Below are 17,127 nucleotides of genomic sequence, written 5' to 3'. Positions count from 1 at the left end.
AATTAATCCCATTACAAGAAATAAAGTTGTTTTAACACAACGAAATGCTTTTTACCACTTCGTTGTGTTGAGTTCAAAAAAGATATGTTCTATAAGTATACATTATAACTTCAAGTTGATATTTTCTAAGTCCAATACGGTAAATAGAAGTTCGATTATTCTTCGACTGATATTTCCAGTCAGATATGGTTAAAGGTTTAATTTGCGTAAGTTTTTCACGAAAGTTTCATGAAGAATGTGTGCTGTTATCACTTCTCTCAGTAGACTTTGTAGATAATCCCACTAAAACGTTTTGAATCTTCGATTAACGCGTCACGAACATGTTTTTTGAATTTACAATTGGAATTTACGAGGAAACGAAAGTTGCATTCCTAAAAAATTTTAAAACTAGTAATTGTTAAAAAAAGCTCGTGGCAGCTTATAAAAACGGAAGAAATCTGAGCCTAAAATTTTAAATGAAGCGTTTAGTAATTTATGTTTAATGAAAGGATCATCAAAGTAAGAAAACCATTTGGCGTTTAACCTTGTTTTTTATATGCGGTCCCCTTTGATCGTTAAGCACGTAAGATTTTTCTTTACGATAAGTAAATTCCAGTCACTTACACGCTTTAATTCTTTTGTGCATCTTAAAAAGTAATGTTCTAATGCAATGCAGCAGAAAAATAAAGTCAAAAAAAAAATTATAGGTTAATTCAAAGGGTCCGTCACTTTAGACCAAGGCACTCAGCAACAACAAATTTTGGGATTAATGTTTAGTGCCTTATTTTAAAAAGTATTAGGGGATTAAAAAAATTTACGTTCCTTTTTTACGGGGTAATAATAAAATAGGGAAATGTCAAACATTTTTAAAATTCATTAACATGAATGCGTACAAAAGATTATTTCAATTGACGATGACGAGTTTATTATGAAAGTCTCATTTGTTACTAACGGTCGAAATAAACACTACCGAAATTGCAACGTATTACGTCTCGGTTACGCACGGAACAGCATATTAAAAATAATTTGTTGTTTTTATGAAGATTTTTTTTTACAAAAGAATCCATATATAGCAGAAAAATAACGATTTAATGCCATTGAAGTCATAAACGTAATACTAATGAGGAGTGCAGCTTTAATAGATTTTTAATTCTTTTCGCATACTTTAAAAGTGGTGATTACAAGCTGTAAACGATAAGGATTATATATAACGTTATTACTCGAGGACATAGAACAACAAAACCGTTCAAAAAACAAAAAAATATTTGTTGGTTGGCTTTTTTTGTAAAGTATTTTATAATAAACTTTCGAGTGAATTTTAGCATGATAATATTAAAATCGAAAAACATGTTATCGCCGATTGGACTAGAATTTAACAAAAACAAATGCAAAAACACGAACGCTTGTTTGAACGATGGCGAGGTGTTAACGGTGAGAGAAAAATTATGCGGACTTTACGCAGGCAAGAAAGTGATCGTTGCCCCTTCAGCATCTAAACTTTATTTTTCTAACGCACACAAACTTGTTGATTCTTTCGGTAAAATGGCTCCCGAATGGATATATTACGCTACAGGCGTAATTGCTCTAATATATGATTCGTGCGAGTTGCAGGTGGCTTTATTTGAAAAGTCTTCGATAAAATTACTATGGGGTTTAAGTTGGGAACCGCACACATATTTCAGCTCGCCCACACCAAACTTTCACGTAATTAACCTTGACTCAAATTTTACTCAACATGTTGGTATATTACACGAAAATGATGCTGTGGCAGATTTCATAATAACGTCTTTTAAGTTGATTAGTACCCAGATGAAGAAGAGTATTGTTCAACAGGACCAATCCAGATCAATTAATAAGAATAAATCTTCTAGCCCATTAATTCTACATCATTTAAAATCAAAACAAAGTGGCTTCACAGAAAATTGTCAACAAAAAACTTCGTTAAAACAAGATATTTCAGCTTCAGAACAAAATAGTGTTTTAAAAATCAAATCTGACGAACTATGCTCGGATAAACAACCTCTAGAGGTCAAAAAACATTATCAGGATAGCGAAGTAACTGAGACGAATAGTTTACCATCAAAGTTTACTAGAGCTGATTCATTTCGGAACGCTAGTCAATTGTGCATGAAAGCAGAAAATGCTTCAATATCCTGCGAAGAAAAGAAAAAACTAAAAAACCCATTGGAAAGAGAAAATAGTCTGATAAAAAAACTGTTTAAGAAAAAAATAGTTTCCAGGAGTCAATCGTTACAAAATAAAAAATCTTCGCAAATGACAGAAGATTTCCAGGAATCCGATAAAGCAAAAAAAGATAATGATGCAAATGAATATCAGCGTTCAAATAAACTTGTAAAAGCCAGAGCTTCAACCGACAGCTCTTTGGTGTGTGGAAACCCTGTAAAATGTGTTTTAGAAACTGGCCAAATGGCTAAACAAACGCGTGAGAATAAGCACTGGGTACGCGACAAAAATCTTTTGTCAACTGATCTTTGCGTTACTGAACTATAAACATGTTTGGCTCTTTGTTTTGCTTGAAATTTTGCTGTAAATAGTAATTGAAACTAAACTTCACTTCTTGAAAAAATTCTTTTATTTATAAATAATTTTTTCTCTTAACAGTTCAGGTTTTTGATCGATCGGAGTAAATAAAGCTTTAAAATATAGGTTTCTCTAAAACTAATTCAAAATCCAACGCGTTTTCTAAAATGCCTAAAAATGACATTGAAAAAAAAAAAAAAATTCACACCTTGTGTACACACTTTGTGTACACACCAGAAGTGATCTCCCTTCAGAAAGCAACGCTTGAGCGTACCTTCGCCGGCGTAATGTTTTTAGTTAAGAAACTAAAATGAGAGAAACTACCTACCAGTGAAAAAAATTTTTTTAAAGAAACTTTACACGGCCTGCTTTGGATTTCACTTGTAGGTAATTTCTCTCATTTTAGTTTCCTCTCGCGTATCTTCAGCTATTGAGAGGTTAAATCGTTTTCTGACCCTTTTTCTGACTTTGATTTCGGTGAAAGCGATTGCCATTTCTTATAAACACCTGACTTTTTTAGGACTGAGGACCATGAGGATCAAGTGCAGTGTAATTACATTATCTGCATGTGACAGCAAGTATATTTAATGTAAAGGTCTAAAAACAATTTTGGTGGTTCATAATTTATTGGCATAAAATTTATTTAAAAATTTAAAATTGAATTTAAAATTTTAATGTAATTATTTGGGACAAATATGTTCAAACTGCGGCCCGAAGACTAAATATCATTACTCATAATAGATTTTCTTGGTATTTATGGTTATTACTAAAAAGCGCATACACACAAAGTTGTTATGTTCTGAAATTAAAATTTGCGGCTCGTTAAATATGTTGAAATTTTAACAATTTGAAGGATTTGAAAAAATGGTAGGACGTTCCTGATTAAGGACGCTCCTAATTTGTTTTTCAAAATTGGTAAACACACATCAAAACCCGGTATGGATGAATTCAAAAAAAAATCAAAAATTTTTTCAATGTTCAATAAATTCCTATCTCAAATGAAATCTTAATTCAGAGTAAAAATATTATTAAAAAATTCAAAGAAAATTTGATAAAAAATTATCGTTAAAGGTATTTTACAACATTTTCAACCGTCATATTTTTTTGAAAATATGCAAACAAAGTTTTGATTTAAGTGTTTACTACGCAAGGTTTAATTTTGTAATTAATATTTATGCGCACTACCCAAAGTCTGAAACAAATTCATCAAGTGATCCATTTTTAGTGAACCATTTTTAGTGATTTCACGAAAACATTTAAATGTTATTGATATCTTTATGAATTTTTATAGATATTTAGTAATATCAAAAATCGGAAAAAATTTAGCGCAGCTAAACGAAATCAACATTTGAAATTTTGATTAATCTTCTATGCAAAAATTTTTCGATTTTCGACACTTTTTTAAGAAACTCTTTGGTGTCTGATAAAGCTATTATATTCAAGCATCAGGAACTTTATATAAAAATAGTTTTGTTATGGGTATGACAGACCTGTCCACACAAAAATAAAAAATTTTAATAATTTGAACCGTTTAAACCATTATCTCATAACAAAACCACACCTAATCTCCGGAAAATGTAAACATCCTACCGGAAAATTGAAGCATAGCAACTACCATAGCAACCACCCTATAGGAAAATTATCATTCTCCTCATAGTTTTTAGTTTTAAGTAAAAGTAAGAAACAATTGGATGAAGTACAAATTATCAATAATTAAAATTAGGCTTGATTGGAATGATTGACAAATACTTCTAAAAAAAATTTTTTTTTATCAATTCCTGCAAAATAAATTATGTTCAATAATTATTTTTAAATAATAATTGTAAAAATTTTTCTTTTAACTAAAAATAAAATTTAATGTAGAATAATATGTTTGTAGTACATTAGATTCCATTCGCATGCCTAATCGCCCGTTATACTGAGTCATAGTTTTCAGATATCATCAAAAATTCTCTTACTGACTCATTTTACTACAGGAATGAATGCTGAAAATATCAGACCAAAATGTCGAATGCTTCGTGAGATATCAGAGTTTATATTTCGAATTAGTTTCTTAAAACAATCTTTTTAAATTAATTTAAATTTATTTATTAGTAAGAAATAAAATTCATAAACTCTTTTATTCGTATAGTTTTTAAGACACTCCGAAACAACACTAAAATGACTGAAAATGAAAAAAAAAATTTTTGAGTCGTTTTAAAACAAATTATCTTATTATGTTAATTTTAGGCCCAATAGCTCAAAACACCTCCTCTATAATTTCGATTTTTTGCTTTCAAACCGTTTAGTTGATGGCTGTTTTGAATGTATTTTAATCTCAGCCGCAAAAGTTCAGCCTCATGCAAAAACTTTTTTTCAAAGCTCAACTACCGTGGTATGACCTAACAAAGTCCTATGCTTTAAGAAAGTCCTAATTTAATAAATGACAAATTTCGTATATATAAAATAAAATTTAGAGAAAAAAAATTAGTTATTTTTACTAACTTGGTATGTACGTTTATTTTAAAATGTTTTAAAAATACAAAATGTTTATTTTATATATACGAAATTTGTCATTTATTAAATTAAGACTTCCTTAAAGCATAGAAAATTTGTTAGGTCACACCATAGTACAATTAAAATAAACTTTATGCACCTTACTGAAATGAAGAACATCAAATAACAGTTACATCTTTTAATTTATATCAGTATTTGTTGTTATTATGACTAACATTAACGTTTGACCTAATATGAGGGACAAAGTAGGCCTATAGATGTTGTGAAATTTAACGCAATGCGTGTTATTGAATAAAATTTAAGTTATCTAAACCAACCCTACAAACTCACAATCAATAAACTTTTAATGATTTATTAACTCATTTGTAAAACACAGAACAATGTATTAAAAGCATGTTACAAAAAATCAAAATTACTACTTTTGTTGTTAGCAAAAGTAAAGATGGCTAAGTTCAACAGTGTTGCTAACTCTTACAGCATAGCTAATCTAGATAATCTGTTATTGTTGATTTATTGAATATTTTAATTGGTTTCAAATTGCTCAAACCGGGCTCAGTTGTTGCAACAGGAACTGAAATTGTAAGAAAACACTAAGTGCAATTTGCAGACTTGTATAATAGATAATGCTTGCGTTCTATGTAGAGGTAGATAAACTCATAATGGTTTGTAGTTTATAAGAAGATTCCCAAGCCATCACATAGTTTAATAATACTGGCTTTGATGTCATTTGTGTTCGCTTCATTTATCTTACGGTCTGTTGGCGATGCACCATAATCGCAAATACCAACTTATTTGAGAAAGTTAAATTATAACAAAAATTGGCAGTTACGCCGTTTATTAGAGCATCTTGTACTGGTGTCTGGAAATATCTAATCACTGTTTTTAGACTCAAAACTGTAATTAATATCAGCACTCTTGAGTTCAAAAGTTTTTCTGCATGAAACTCGTTTCGAATTCATCATCGACAATTTGTAAAACCCTTTTCACTTGCAAAATTTTGACTAATTGATTTGAAAGAAGTTGTTACATAAGGTACATTATATTTCTTATAAAAAAAAAAAATTGTTTCATAAAATTATTTTGGGACCCCTTAATTAGTCAAGCCCCCATCACCCCGACGGGTGTGCAAAAAAAGGGAGAGGAATCTAACCTGGGTGAAAGATTTTGACAAACGTTATATCTATTGTGAGGGCGTCATTTATTTTCAGATACTCACATAAGAAGCCATTTCGAGTGTTATCAAAAATTATAGCTTTTAAATGTGAATACATGAGTGAAATTACTAGAAGTAGGGTGAAACTTGTGGATATAAACGAATAAACATGTTTCCTGACACGCGTAGTTTTCACAAGTTTTTAGATCAGGGTAAAAATAAGGCTCAAAGCAAAGGGGCATAGCTTAAATACTAATCTGAAGGTTAACAACGCAAAGAATTTTTAAAGAGTGAGTTGACTAAAAAAGTAAAATTTTGAAATTATGAATAATTAGGCAGTTAAAAACCGAGAAAAAGAAAGCCAGAGGGGCGTTCTCATTTTACAACAAAGATCATTAACTTTTTACAATCACAACGCGTAATAATTTAAAAAAAACGACAAGAAATTCATATTGAAAAACAAAGAAATCCACATCAAACCATTAAGAAGCATTCATTTCAAGCAACTGAGTTGCCGCTCTGTCAACGTTTCCACCGCACTGCTGCAGAACTGTTCTTATGATATCAGTGTCCATTTCAGGACACATTTCTTTCAAAGTTTGTAAATCAGTTGGGTTGCTTTCAACAGTTTGTTGAGCAACAAGTGAGTGATTCACTGGTTGTGTTGTTTGCTGGATCATAACTTGTGGCACGTTATAACCACCATATACGCCTGGGTAAAGAACAGGCTGAACCATAGGATTGACAACCATTGGACCCACCATTGATGGGACCAACATAGGACCAGCAGGGACTTTCTATTATATTTGGAAAAAAAAAAAGTTGAACATGATTTTAAATTGTGAATGACACTTTAAAACTGTGCACACAAATATAACAAATAAGTATATTTGACAATATTTTAGTATACTTTTTATAAGGAGAAAGGAAAAAAAAAAAAAAAAAAATTAACCCTATATTGGAAAGCAACTTCAATCATTCCCTCCTTCTCATCACCCTGTTTACCATTTAAGGAAAACCATTCGTTTAATGTCTCTCCATTGAACACGCTGTCAGGAATCTTTATTAAACACCATGCTATTCGTTCATCAACTGAAAATGTGCACTGCATGAAGATAAAAGTTTAATGTTAACTAAAAGATTAGGGTCATTTTTTTTTTTAAACTATATATGGATCTTACCTCATCAAACATTTCTAAATAAACCTCTCTGACATTGTCGGGGAGATTGCTAAAAAAATGAAATATGAACATATTAAAAAAAAAGCTAACTTGTAACAGCTCAAATACACAGAAAATTTCACTGCAGCAATATTTTTTCTATGAAAGGTTTCATATAAACTTTATACTCTAAAGCAGCAACCCTTAACAGTTTTTTGTTCAAAAAAGCCATATTTTATACTGTGCCACAACCTAACAAATTGATCCCTGGTAACGTGAGCAGCTCAGTGGATTTCCTATTGGTATTATTCAAGCATTTGGATGTGAGAAAAAAGAAGATTTTTCAATTATTAGAAATTCTTCCTACTTTAAAACATTTGCCTATCGAAAGGTTGAAACTCTAGAAAAATGGAGAACTAATCTTAAGTAATAAGCCAACAATAAATCAACAAAGCTCAACACAAACAAATTCAACAAAAATTTAACACTAATTTGTACTAAGAGTATAAGCACCAGATGACTGGTCTGGGGGGTGCATGTTCCAAAAGCACATCCACAAGTTTCACAAAACGTTTTGCTTTTAAAGATGCTGAGTTAAAGAAGAAAGTAAAAAAAATAAATTTTAAATTTTAAAATCACATTTTTTTACAGGTAAGATTTAGTCTTAGATACCAGGATAGCGAAGTGAACTGAAATACCACTGCTTTTTTATGAAATCTTCTAATTCCCCAGACCAATCAAAATAGTTTTCCTTGATTTCTCTGACATTCCTGACCACTGAAATACAAATCAAGTTGGTAAGACCACTGAAACATGTGGTTAAATCAAGTTGACATTAACATAGGTTGATGGCAGCAAGCAGGAAATTTTTCATCAAAAAGGGAGGCTTCACAACAATGCAGAACTGATTCAAAGATTAGTAAAAAAAATAATAGTAAAAAATAATAATAATAATAATAATAATAATAATAATAATAATAATAATAATAATAATAATAATAATAATAATAATAATAATAATAATAAAAATGAAACAAAAAAAAAAAGAAATAAGAAAAAAAAAACAAACAAAAAAACACTGAGCTATAAAATAAAACTTTGCAGGGTTGAGTGTTACTGCTCTAAAGCAAAACTAATTTTGAGCAGATTTTTTTAGGCTAAATGAACTAAAAAGTGAAAATGCTTTGCAGGAAGAAATAAACAACTAATAGCATTAATGAAAAATACCATTGAATAAGTTTGTTCCAACGAGGACTTTTAGCACCATTGTATGCTGTAGGGGTTTCAAAAATCTGTAAACCTATCCTCAACCGACAATAAGGATCCATTCTTGTCAAGTACCCATAGTTTTTCACAAGACGTGCCTAAAAAATTTTAAATTTCTGAAATGCAAAATATCTAAAAGTAAAATTCTTGCTTAAATTTTTGGATATTTTTTTTCTTTATGATAAAAATTTGCCATTCACAAAAAAACCACCTAATCAAAAGTAGACCTTATCTAACTACTTAGAGGAATAACTCAAATACAATTTTGGTTTTAAAATGTAACAAAGATCTCTACAAGATTTCTAAAAGATGTGCAAATCTTGTCTTGTTTTGGATAATACTACTTTACTCTCTGTTTAATGTTACATCTTTCTACAAATTAAAAAATTTATCAATTGGTTTTTCTAGCACACTCTGTGAAAATGACCTGTTAATCTTCACAGCGAGTCCCAAAGAAACCCTTTAGTTGGATATCTCTATGTACCATGCAGATGAATCCCCTTAAATTTTTATTTACACCTGAAAAAAATATTGGTGTTTGAGTTTTTAACTCAATTTTTCATATTTTCAATTTTAGAATTTGCAAGAATTTTAATTCCAAATTCTATAAAAAATAAATTCCTATGCTTAAAGAACTATCTTTAATGAAAAAAAAGTTAATAAAATATATTTAAGGGATTTTCAGCAAAAGTTTTTGTTAAACTTCATATAAAAATTTGTAAAGAAATTTAATTGTTTAAAACTATATCTTATTCACATTTGAAAAGAACCAGAATCAGATTTTCGTATTTAATGACGTTTTAAAGTCCTTTTTTAAATGAATTGACAGGTAATCTATTCTAATAGATTCTACAAGACCTTTGAACATATGATTGACCACTTCTGATAGAAAATGCAATTCTATAGGTGGAATTACTTCAAGAATGAAGCAACTTTCCAGTCCCTAAAAAATTGGCAAATAAACAACATTATTAAAGTCTTTAGCCTTTTTGATGTCTCATCCAGCAGCCAAATAATCCATGCAAATGGACTTTATTGATCCAAGAGTTCTCAAATTTCCACACTCTGAAAGCTTTTCTCCACACCCCATACTCTGAAAGCTTTTCAAATATGTCATAGCAACAACATGGATGCTTTCTGGTATGTGACTGAATTTCAAATAGAATGTTTTCATGTCTCAAGAAATAACATATCCTATGGATTTTGATTGAATCAAGCTCATGAACTTTTCTATGTTTTGAAACGTTTTTGTTACATCCTCACCAATTGCCAACTGACATTTTACACCTGTGTCTCTTCTGCAGCCAGATGTCAAATGTTTTTGAGACTTGTGGAGGAGGCTTTGAGGATCTTCCATGAGATCTATGACACCAAGACTCATTTTCAAAAATGTTCCACCTCCATCAATTCTGACTTTTAATATGTGACTGTTGCTTATTTCCCTGGTTGTAAGAATTTGAGGCTGAATATCTTCAAGACTTTTGCAATTCACAATTAGTTTTACTTTGTTAGCATTGTCTGATATAATTTCAACTTTAAATTGGGTGAAAAGTCACCCATAGACTTGATAAATGTACCAAACTTTCTGTTGAAATCTGCTTTAACTGATTGCACCCTAGAAGTTTTATTCGTAGAATAAGTAGAAGCCAAAATTTGCATGCAAGAATTAGACATCCCTGCATTCAATCAAATGGAAACCATTTCTTTGGTTGTTAAAGTTAGATGGTAATCAAATTTTCAGCACTGGATGACTCTGAAAAATATCAAGATAATTTAAGATATTTTAAAATGTTGCAGTGCCCTATTTTATGTCAATAAAAGGAATAAAATACTTTGCCTGGTATCATAGGAAAAGGCTTTCCTCCAGATCCTTGACTTAATCTGACATTTCCATTTGAAGCTTCTTTTAGTGAAATTCAAATCTTGTTGTGCTAGCATTTTGGGATTTTCTCATTTGGTCAGAAGTTGTACAGAAATGAGAACGCCCTCTAGCAATAAATGCACATGTTGATAGCATCTTTAATAGCTACTTCCTTTTGAGCTACTTGCTGTGCAAAATTTAGAGATGCTTCTCTGAATTTTGCACAGCAAGATAAACTAATTATTGACAAATCTCATTTTGTCTTGTGAGAGGCATTATGACAATGGACAAAAAGTTATACATTCTTGTAAGTGATCCTTTCAGAAATCCCTGATCTTTTCTTTGTAGTGTGAATCTGCATAAATCACAAACTCCTTTCAGAATTCTGTCATCATTGAAATCAAGAGCATTCTTAAAAGTTTTTGAAATTTGAGATTTCTTGAAATCTGTAAGCTTTCTATTAATTTTTTTTATGCAGAAAATACAAACATGCCTTCAAAAATCATCATGACTTCTTGCAAAATTAGGCATTTTCAAAAACCAAGAAAATATTGTGACAGCACAAAACACTTGAAAAGTAATTTTGAATGAAAAACCAGTGTTGCCAAAATGTTTTCAAAAAATAAAAAATCATTTTTAATCCTGAAAATGATTGAAATAATTCTGAACAATTTTAAACAAAAACAAAGTTTCAAGCTAAGTTGGCAATCCTGTGTGAAAGTTCATAAACATAATATTTTGGTGAATTTAACTATAAATTTTGGGAACTTTCATTAAAAACTCAATTCAAAAATACTAAAAAAATTATTATTAATTTTTTTTGCATTTTCAAATATTCTTTAACCTTAAACAATTCATATTTCTTTACAAAAAATTTTTATATGAAATTTTAACAAAAACTTTTGCTTAAAATTCCTTAAATATGTTTTATTAACTTACTTTTCATTAACAAATAGTTCTTTAAGCATAGGAATTTATTTTTTATAGGGTTTGGAATTAAAATTCTTGCAATTTCTAAAATTGAAAACATGAAAAATTGAGTTAAAAACTCAAACACCAATATCTTTCTTGGATGTAATAAATCAATTAAAAAGATTTTGGGGATTCATTTGCATGGTACATAGTGATATCCCACTAAAGGGTTTCTTTAGAACTCACTGTGAAGATTAACAGGTCATTTTCATAGGGTGTGCTAGTGATAGCATATTAGATCACATGAAAAATACAAATTTATCAGATTTTTTTAATCTATTTTTCATTAAGCATCCCAACAAAAGGTGAAATAAGTAGGTGGAGGAAGGCAGTGTGGCCTGTCCATTAAGTAGTTAAACTCTTTGTTCTTGAAAAACTAGTTAAAAGAAAATTATTAACCACCTGTATAATAGTCATACTAAGAACTCCAACTTCTTGTGACTGATAGCTTCCAAATGAAGCAGGATAGTAAAGAGATTGCCCACTTGCCGGTAATAAAGGACCTCTTTCCACTCTAAGAAAGTTATCTGGGAGTTCTCCGATCACTACTTGTTGTCGCCTTTGATCTGTGAAAAAAAAACTACTTTAAAGAAGCACATTTCATTATTTTTTCAAAATTTTAATGATTAAATACAATTTGAAAAAAAAAGTTATGTACACAAAATTGTTGTTGAGAAATTGCAGCCAATAAAAATATTCCAGGAAAATTGCAGCTAATAAAAATATTTCAGGAAAAATTAGAATGTTTAAATGTCATGAACATTGGCATTGTTTAGATATTGGTCTTTTTATGATTTTTTATGATTTGGAACATACGTGAATTTAAAAAAGTACAAGAACAAAAAAGTGTCAAGTAAAATTGAGTTTTTAACACAATTATTGGACACAATGCCAATCAAAAAAATCCATTTATTTGGCTTCTTTTAATCTACTATGTAAGCTGACCAACACTAATAACAAAAACCTGTATGAGCTCCAAGTAAAAATTTTTGCACAGGGGGGTTTACAACATCAACAGCTGAAAATTTGTTCAGTCTTGACTAAGAAGAAAAAGATTTAACAATCAACCTTTTAGATCTTTCAGCTTTATTTCAGCTAAAGCAGTTCTAAAAGTTCTGTACCAGATGATGTAGGAGGTAAATCTCAGTAGTAGTGAAAGTTCATAAGAGTCTTTATGGATTCAAAAGAAGAACAAGAAGATGAGTTGAAAGACAAAGCCATTTGATATATGAGGTAAAAAAAAAATGTACCTCAGATATACCCAATAGCTTTGAAACATTGTCCAGAACATTCTCCAGCATCAGAACTTTCATTATAATCTGCCAACACCTATCATTAATGGCATAAGATCTTTTAATTTGTGCACTGAAAGAGTAGTTAAAGCACCACAACATACCATTAGTGCTTTAAAAAAATCACAAAAGCTCGTTCTCCATTTTTTTTCTCCATTTTTTTTTATCTACAGTTTTGGTGGTATATAAAAAACAATTTAAAAAAAATCTAAAAAACTTCATAAATATTTTAAGTAAAAGAATAGAAGATGCAAACAAAAAACCAAGATAAGTTTTGTTTTAACGATAAGAAATAAATGTAAGCTGTCGTTTAAACATATTCAAAAAGAGATAACAAATATGATAACAAAAACTTATAACAAAGCAAAATAAAAAAGCACAAACCAGTTCTACAAAGACATTCACACAGAAGTTCAAGGTCAAGAATTTTAACTCCATCAGATATATCTACTATAAATCGTTCACAAAAACCACACAAAGAGAGAATATTTCAATAGAATAATTATTTGGGAAAGACAATCCTGATGATAAGTTTCAAGTTATTTTTAAAATTAAATATTTTATACAGCAAGCAATATAAAATATAAATAAGGAACTACATTATTAATTCAGTCTAGTGAAATTATGTAATTTTTTAAATCTTAAAAAAAATTTTTTCCTTCAAATATTAACTATTAATTTTTTCAAATTCTTTCATATTGGAATTTACACCTGAGAAAATAGAACTTACCTAAAGTCTTACACTAGTAGATTTTATGGTGCTTAAAAAAAGTAAATTCTTGTTACAAATAGTTTCCTTGAGATCCCCTGTTCTCTTAATGCATGACCTAATTTTATTGACCAAGTCAATAAAAAAACTCAAGTATTGACAAGTTGTTAGGAACATGCTATTCCACCTAGTTTTATTTCAATACTAGTGATTCCTAAAATAGAATTTCTTTGCTATGCTCTTATTCCTAACAAGATTTTCTTCAATTTAATATCCCAAACATTTGAAACCGCAATGTATCAGTCCAAACAACTCTCTGACATCGGTTTATCTTTTTAGCTAATTTTGTGGGTAAAAATGTTTTTTTTGTAGCAAATCAACTATTGAATTTAAGTTTCTTTAGGCATTTTTAAATAGATGCAATACTTAAGAGCTTGTTTCAACTTGAACTTGCTTTTGTTGTTAATAATTTGAGTGTTGTTAATGATTTGAGAGAGAGGTTGAATTGTAAGATTGGCATCAGTCACCTTTGTCCCAAGTTCTGTTAGAATTAGTGTTACATGTTAATAGAGAAACAATTAGACAGGCTTCACGAAGAAAACATGAAACTTCTGCAAGAAAATATGGCTCACAATTGGAACCAGGAAATTTGATAAAATGAAATGTATCAAATTGTAATAAATTTTATTATCAATATAAAAAACGTTTTTTTAACTTCAATAAAAAAAAATTTCAAATTTCTTTTTGAATGATAAAGAAGTTTAATTTAGATGGCCCGGATGAATTGAATGAATTTTGGTGTGATTTGAAAAAAGAACAACAACATTTTTCAAAGCTACCTAAACCAAAAATGTTGGAGCTTTGTTAATACTCTGGCTTGGTTTCTGTGGTAATGGAAAACTGAATTTAGTTTTTATATTGTAAAGTATGAGACTACACACAGTTGTCAGTTTTCATATTGTAAAGTGGAGACTACACACAAGACAATACTAGAATGTTTATTTGGGGACAATAGCATTTTTTGAAGCTAAGAAAATTTATTAAATGTAGTGGCCAACTTGAAGTTCTGATTTGAATCCAGTGGAAAGGTAGGGAGCATTATTGTCAGATGAATTTATGAAATGTATTAACTATTTAAAAAATATAGAAACTGAAATTCTAAAAAAATTTGATCAGAAGTACGGCAACAAGAATTTATCAAGTTATTGAACGTAAAGAAGCAATAACAAAGTAATAACATAAAAAAATAAAATTTTTAAATTCTTTTTGTGTTGCTATTAAAGAGATAATTTGTGTTGCTATTAAAGAGATAATTTGTGTTGCTATTAAAGAGATAATTTAGATGATTTAAACTAAATAGTACTGATTTAAGAATTTGGAGTCTATATTTCTCTATCATACGTAGATTTTGAAACATGAGAAATTTTGCCTTTTGCTTATTTCGCCATTTTGAATTTTTTTATAACAAAATGTTATGTTTGTTAGAACTGTGCACAGAGTTTTATTTGTAACAATTTAAATTTACTTTGGTACATTATTATAATTATACAATTAAAATAATAATAATAATAATAATAATAATAATAATAATAATAATAATAATAATAATAATAATAATAATAATAACAATAATAATAATAATAACTACTACTATTATTATTATTATCATTATTATTATTATTATTATTATTATTATTATTATTATTATTATTATTATTATTATTATTATTATTATTATTATTATTATTATTATTATTATTATTATTCTATTATTACTATTATTATTGCTACTATTATGATTATAATTATTGCTACTATTATCATTATAATTGTAATTTTATATTACGCCCAAACAATTCATTATATTTCTTCAAATTCTGATTATTTGAGTATGTTTTGGGTAAAATTACAGTTGCAATCAAGCAAAGTGAATTTAAAATCTAGACGCAGCACCCTATAGTTAGTAAAAATCACCTAACAAAATGCTTGTTAAAAAATTTCATAGTGTTATTGTGACCACAAATATTTAATACTGATTTCTATCTCAGTGACTAAAAATTTGTTAATGCTAACATCTTCTAGACACAAAAAATGTATCTGTGCTGATATCAAGTGGGTGCAACAAGTGCTGATACTAGGGTGGGGATAATAGTGTAGTATGAATATTTGCAATATTTGGCCTTTTAATTTAGATTGTAGAAATACATAAAATTAGGCTATATAATCTAAGCAGGTCATTAAATTTCATAAATTCCATGTTTGTGTCAACTATAATTTAAAAAGTTACAAATTGATTTGCAATTTCATTTGCACTTAAAAAGCATAAAACACTTCTAAGTGATTTGGAAATATAACTTTTAATGAGTTACTTAACTCTTTAAAAAAAAAAAGGTTTTATTCTACAGAAAAAACTACAGATTTGAAAAGTCACATTCAACTTTAAAACCACAAATATTATATTGACATAAAATAAAATCTAAGTTATAATCTTTACTTACTTCTTATGGTATCACCAATGTTTGAAGCCATTTTTGCAATAGTATTTGTGGAAGATAGTACAGTGATCATATAACCAATAGTTGTAACTGTTTATTTAAAAAAAATTTCATCTAATTGAATATGAAATTTTTTAACGTTAATTAAGGATAGTTGTTACAAAATACTGACGAATAAATAAAAACTTTAATTTTTTCATAAAAAAAACTTAATATAAATAAAAAAACTTAATATAAATGTGTACGTCAAGTAAAAAAAGGTTGCTTTTTTTAAGATAGACCCGTTTTTAAAATGAAGCTACATTTAGAAAACCTAGTTATTTTAAAATGGTCACGTTCTGTCCTTAATGCTTAGTGTCCTATAAAAATAGGCTATAGCCTTTTTTTAATACCGTTTAACTTCTCAATATGCTGACTATTCAATAAAAGAGAGTGTATGCAAAAGCTTACAGAGATTTGATACTTGTTTTTTAATTTGCTTTTTATAAAACTTATTAACATTTATAATTTATTTTGTAAACGTAAACAAAATTTCTTGTCAACACTTAAATCAATGCAAAGCGAGAAATAATCGCAATTGGTTTCATGAATTTTTACTTTCCTGACCAATAGAGAACCTCATCTTTCCGAGAAGTTTTTGGTTGCAGTTCTAACATAAGATTGTAAAACTTATGTTTTTTTACCCCGTGTTTTGCGAGTGTATTTTTCTTGTGTTTTTTTTTTTTTTTTTTTGCATTTATATTTTTTCCTATTAAACGTTCTCTAATTGCAATCTTAAGCAGGGAAAAAAGTATCATTAAAAAAAAAATTTTTTATTGAACTTTTGCACTTTTCTTTTGCGATTAAAACAACGGTTATTTAGGGTTATTTAGGTAGATCTTATTATATTTCAGTGTAAATTCAGCTTTAGATAGATTTAGGATTTAAGTGTATGTTCAGCTTTAGGGTTAAGTTAAGCTTTAGATTTATCAAAAAGTATTCTGAAAATCGGCTACAAAAAGTTAAACTGAATGATGTTCAGGAAAAATGAAGTTTATGCTCTTTCCAGAGCACTCCTTTGTTGTTTTGTTTGAATGCATCAATTGCAATTACATTTCTACAATTTTCCACGACGCTAAATGAGGCAAGAGGTTTTTTCGTATTATTTCAAAATGTAGCTCAACCACTATATTCGCTATCACTTACTTTTTCAGTCTGAAAGAC

At 28.8% G+C, this 17,127-nt stretch overlaps 2 protein-coding genes across 3 annotated transcripts; one reads left to right on the top strand and one right to left on the bottom strand.

Moving 5' to 3' along the window:
• The first annotated feature begins 362 nt into the window (after positions 1-362).
• LOC149882488 (uncharacterized) lies at positions 363-3,486 on the top strand. Its single transcript, XM_090065409.1, has 2 exons — positions 363-2,816; positions 2,927-3,486. Exon 1 carries the CDS (start codon positions 1,303-1,305, stop codon positions 2,488-2,490), a length of 1,188 nt encoding a protein of 395 aa, XP_089921535.1. The 5' UTR covers positions 363-1,302; the 3' UTR covers positions 2,491-2,816; positions 2,927-3,486.
• A 2,996-nt stretch (positions 3,487-6,482) lies between these two features.
• Positions 6,483-16,071, bottom strand: LOC145192999 (toll-interacting protein-like). Of its 2 annotated transcripts, none has more exons than XM_090101325.1 (6): positions 15,928-16,071; positions 11,831-11,994; positions 8,557-8,693; positions 7,351-7,399; positions 7,122-7,274; positions 6,483-6,966 (listed from the first exon to the last, which is right to left on the bottom strand). In XM_090101325.1, exons 1-6 carry the CDS (start codon positions 15,995-15,997, stop codon positions 6,652-6,654), a joined length of 888 nt encoding a protein of 295 aa, XP_089957451.1. In that variant the 5' UTR covers positions 15,998-16,071; the 3' UTR covers positions 6,483-6,651. The 2 variants fall into 2 exon arrangements, with proteins under 2 accessions (XP_089957451.1, XP_089957452.1); XM_090101326.1 differs by lacking the exon at positions 15,928-16,071 and adding an exon at positions 12,679-12,891.
• Positions 16,072-17,127: the final 1,056 nt, after the last annotated feature.

The sequence above is a fragment of the Hydra viridissima genome, unplaced genomic scaffold (genome assembly GCF_058129835.1).
Source record: "Hydra viridissima isolate aposymbiotic clone 2 unplaced genomic scaffold, HvirCarnegie_v1 scaffold_10, whole genome shotgun sequence".
NCBI classification, from domain to species: Eukaryota; Metazoa; Cnidaria; class Hydrozoa; order Anthoathecata; family Hydridae; genus Hydra; species Hydra viridissima.
Note: the sequence above shows the minus strand (reverse complement) of the source record. Positions and strands in the feature narration are given on the sequence as shown.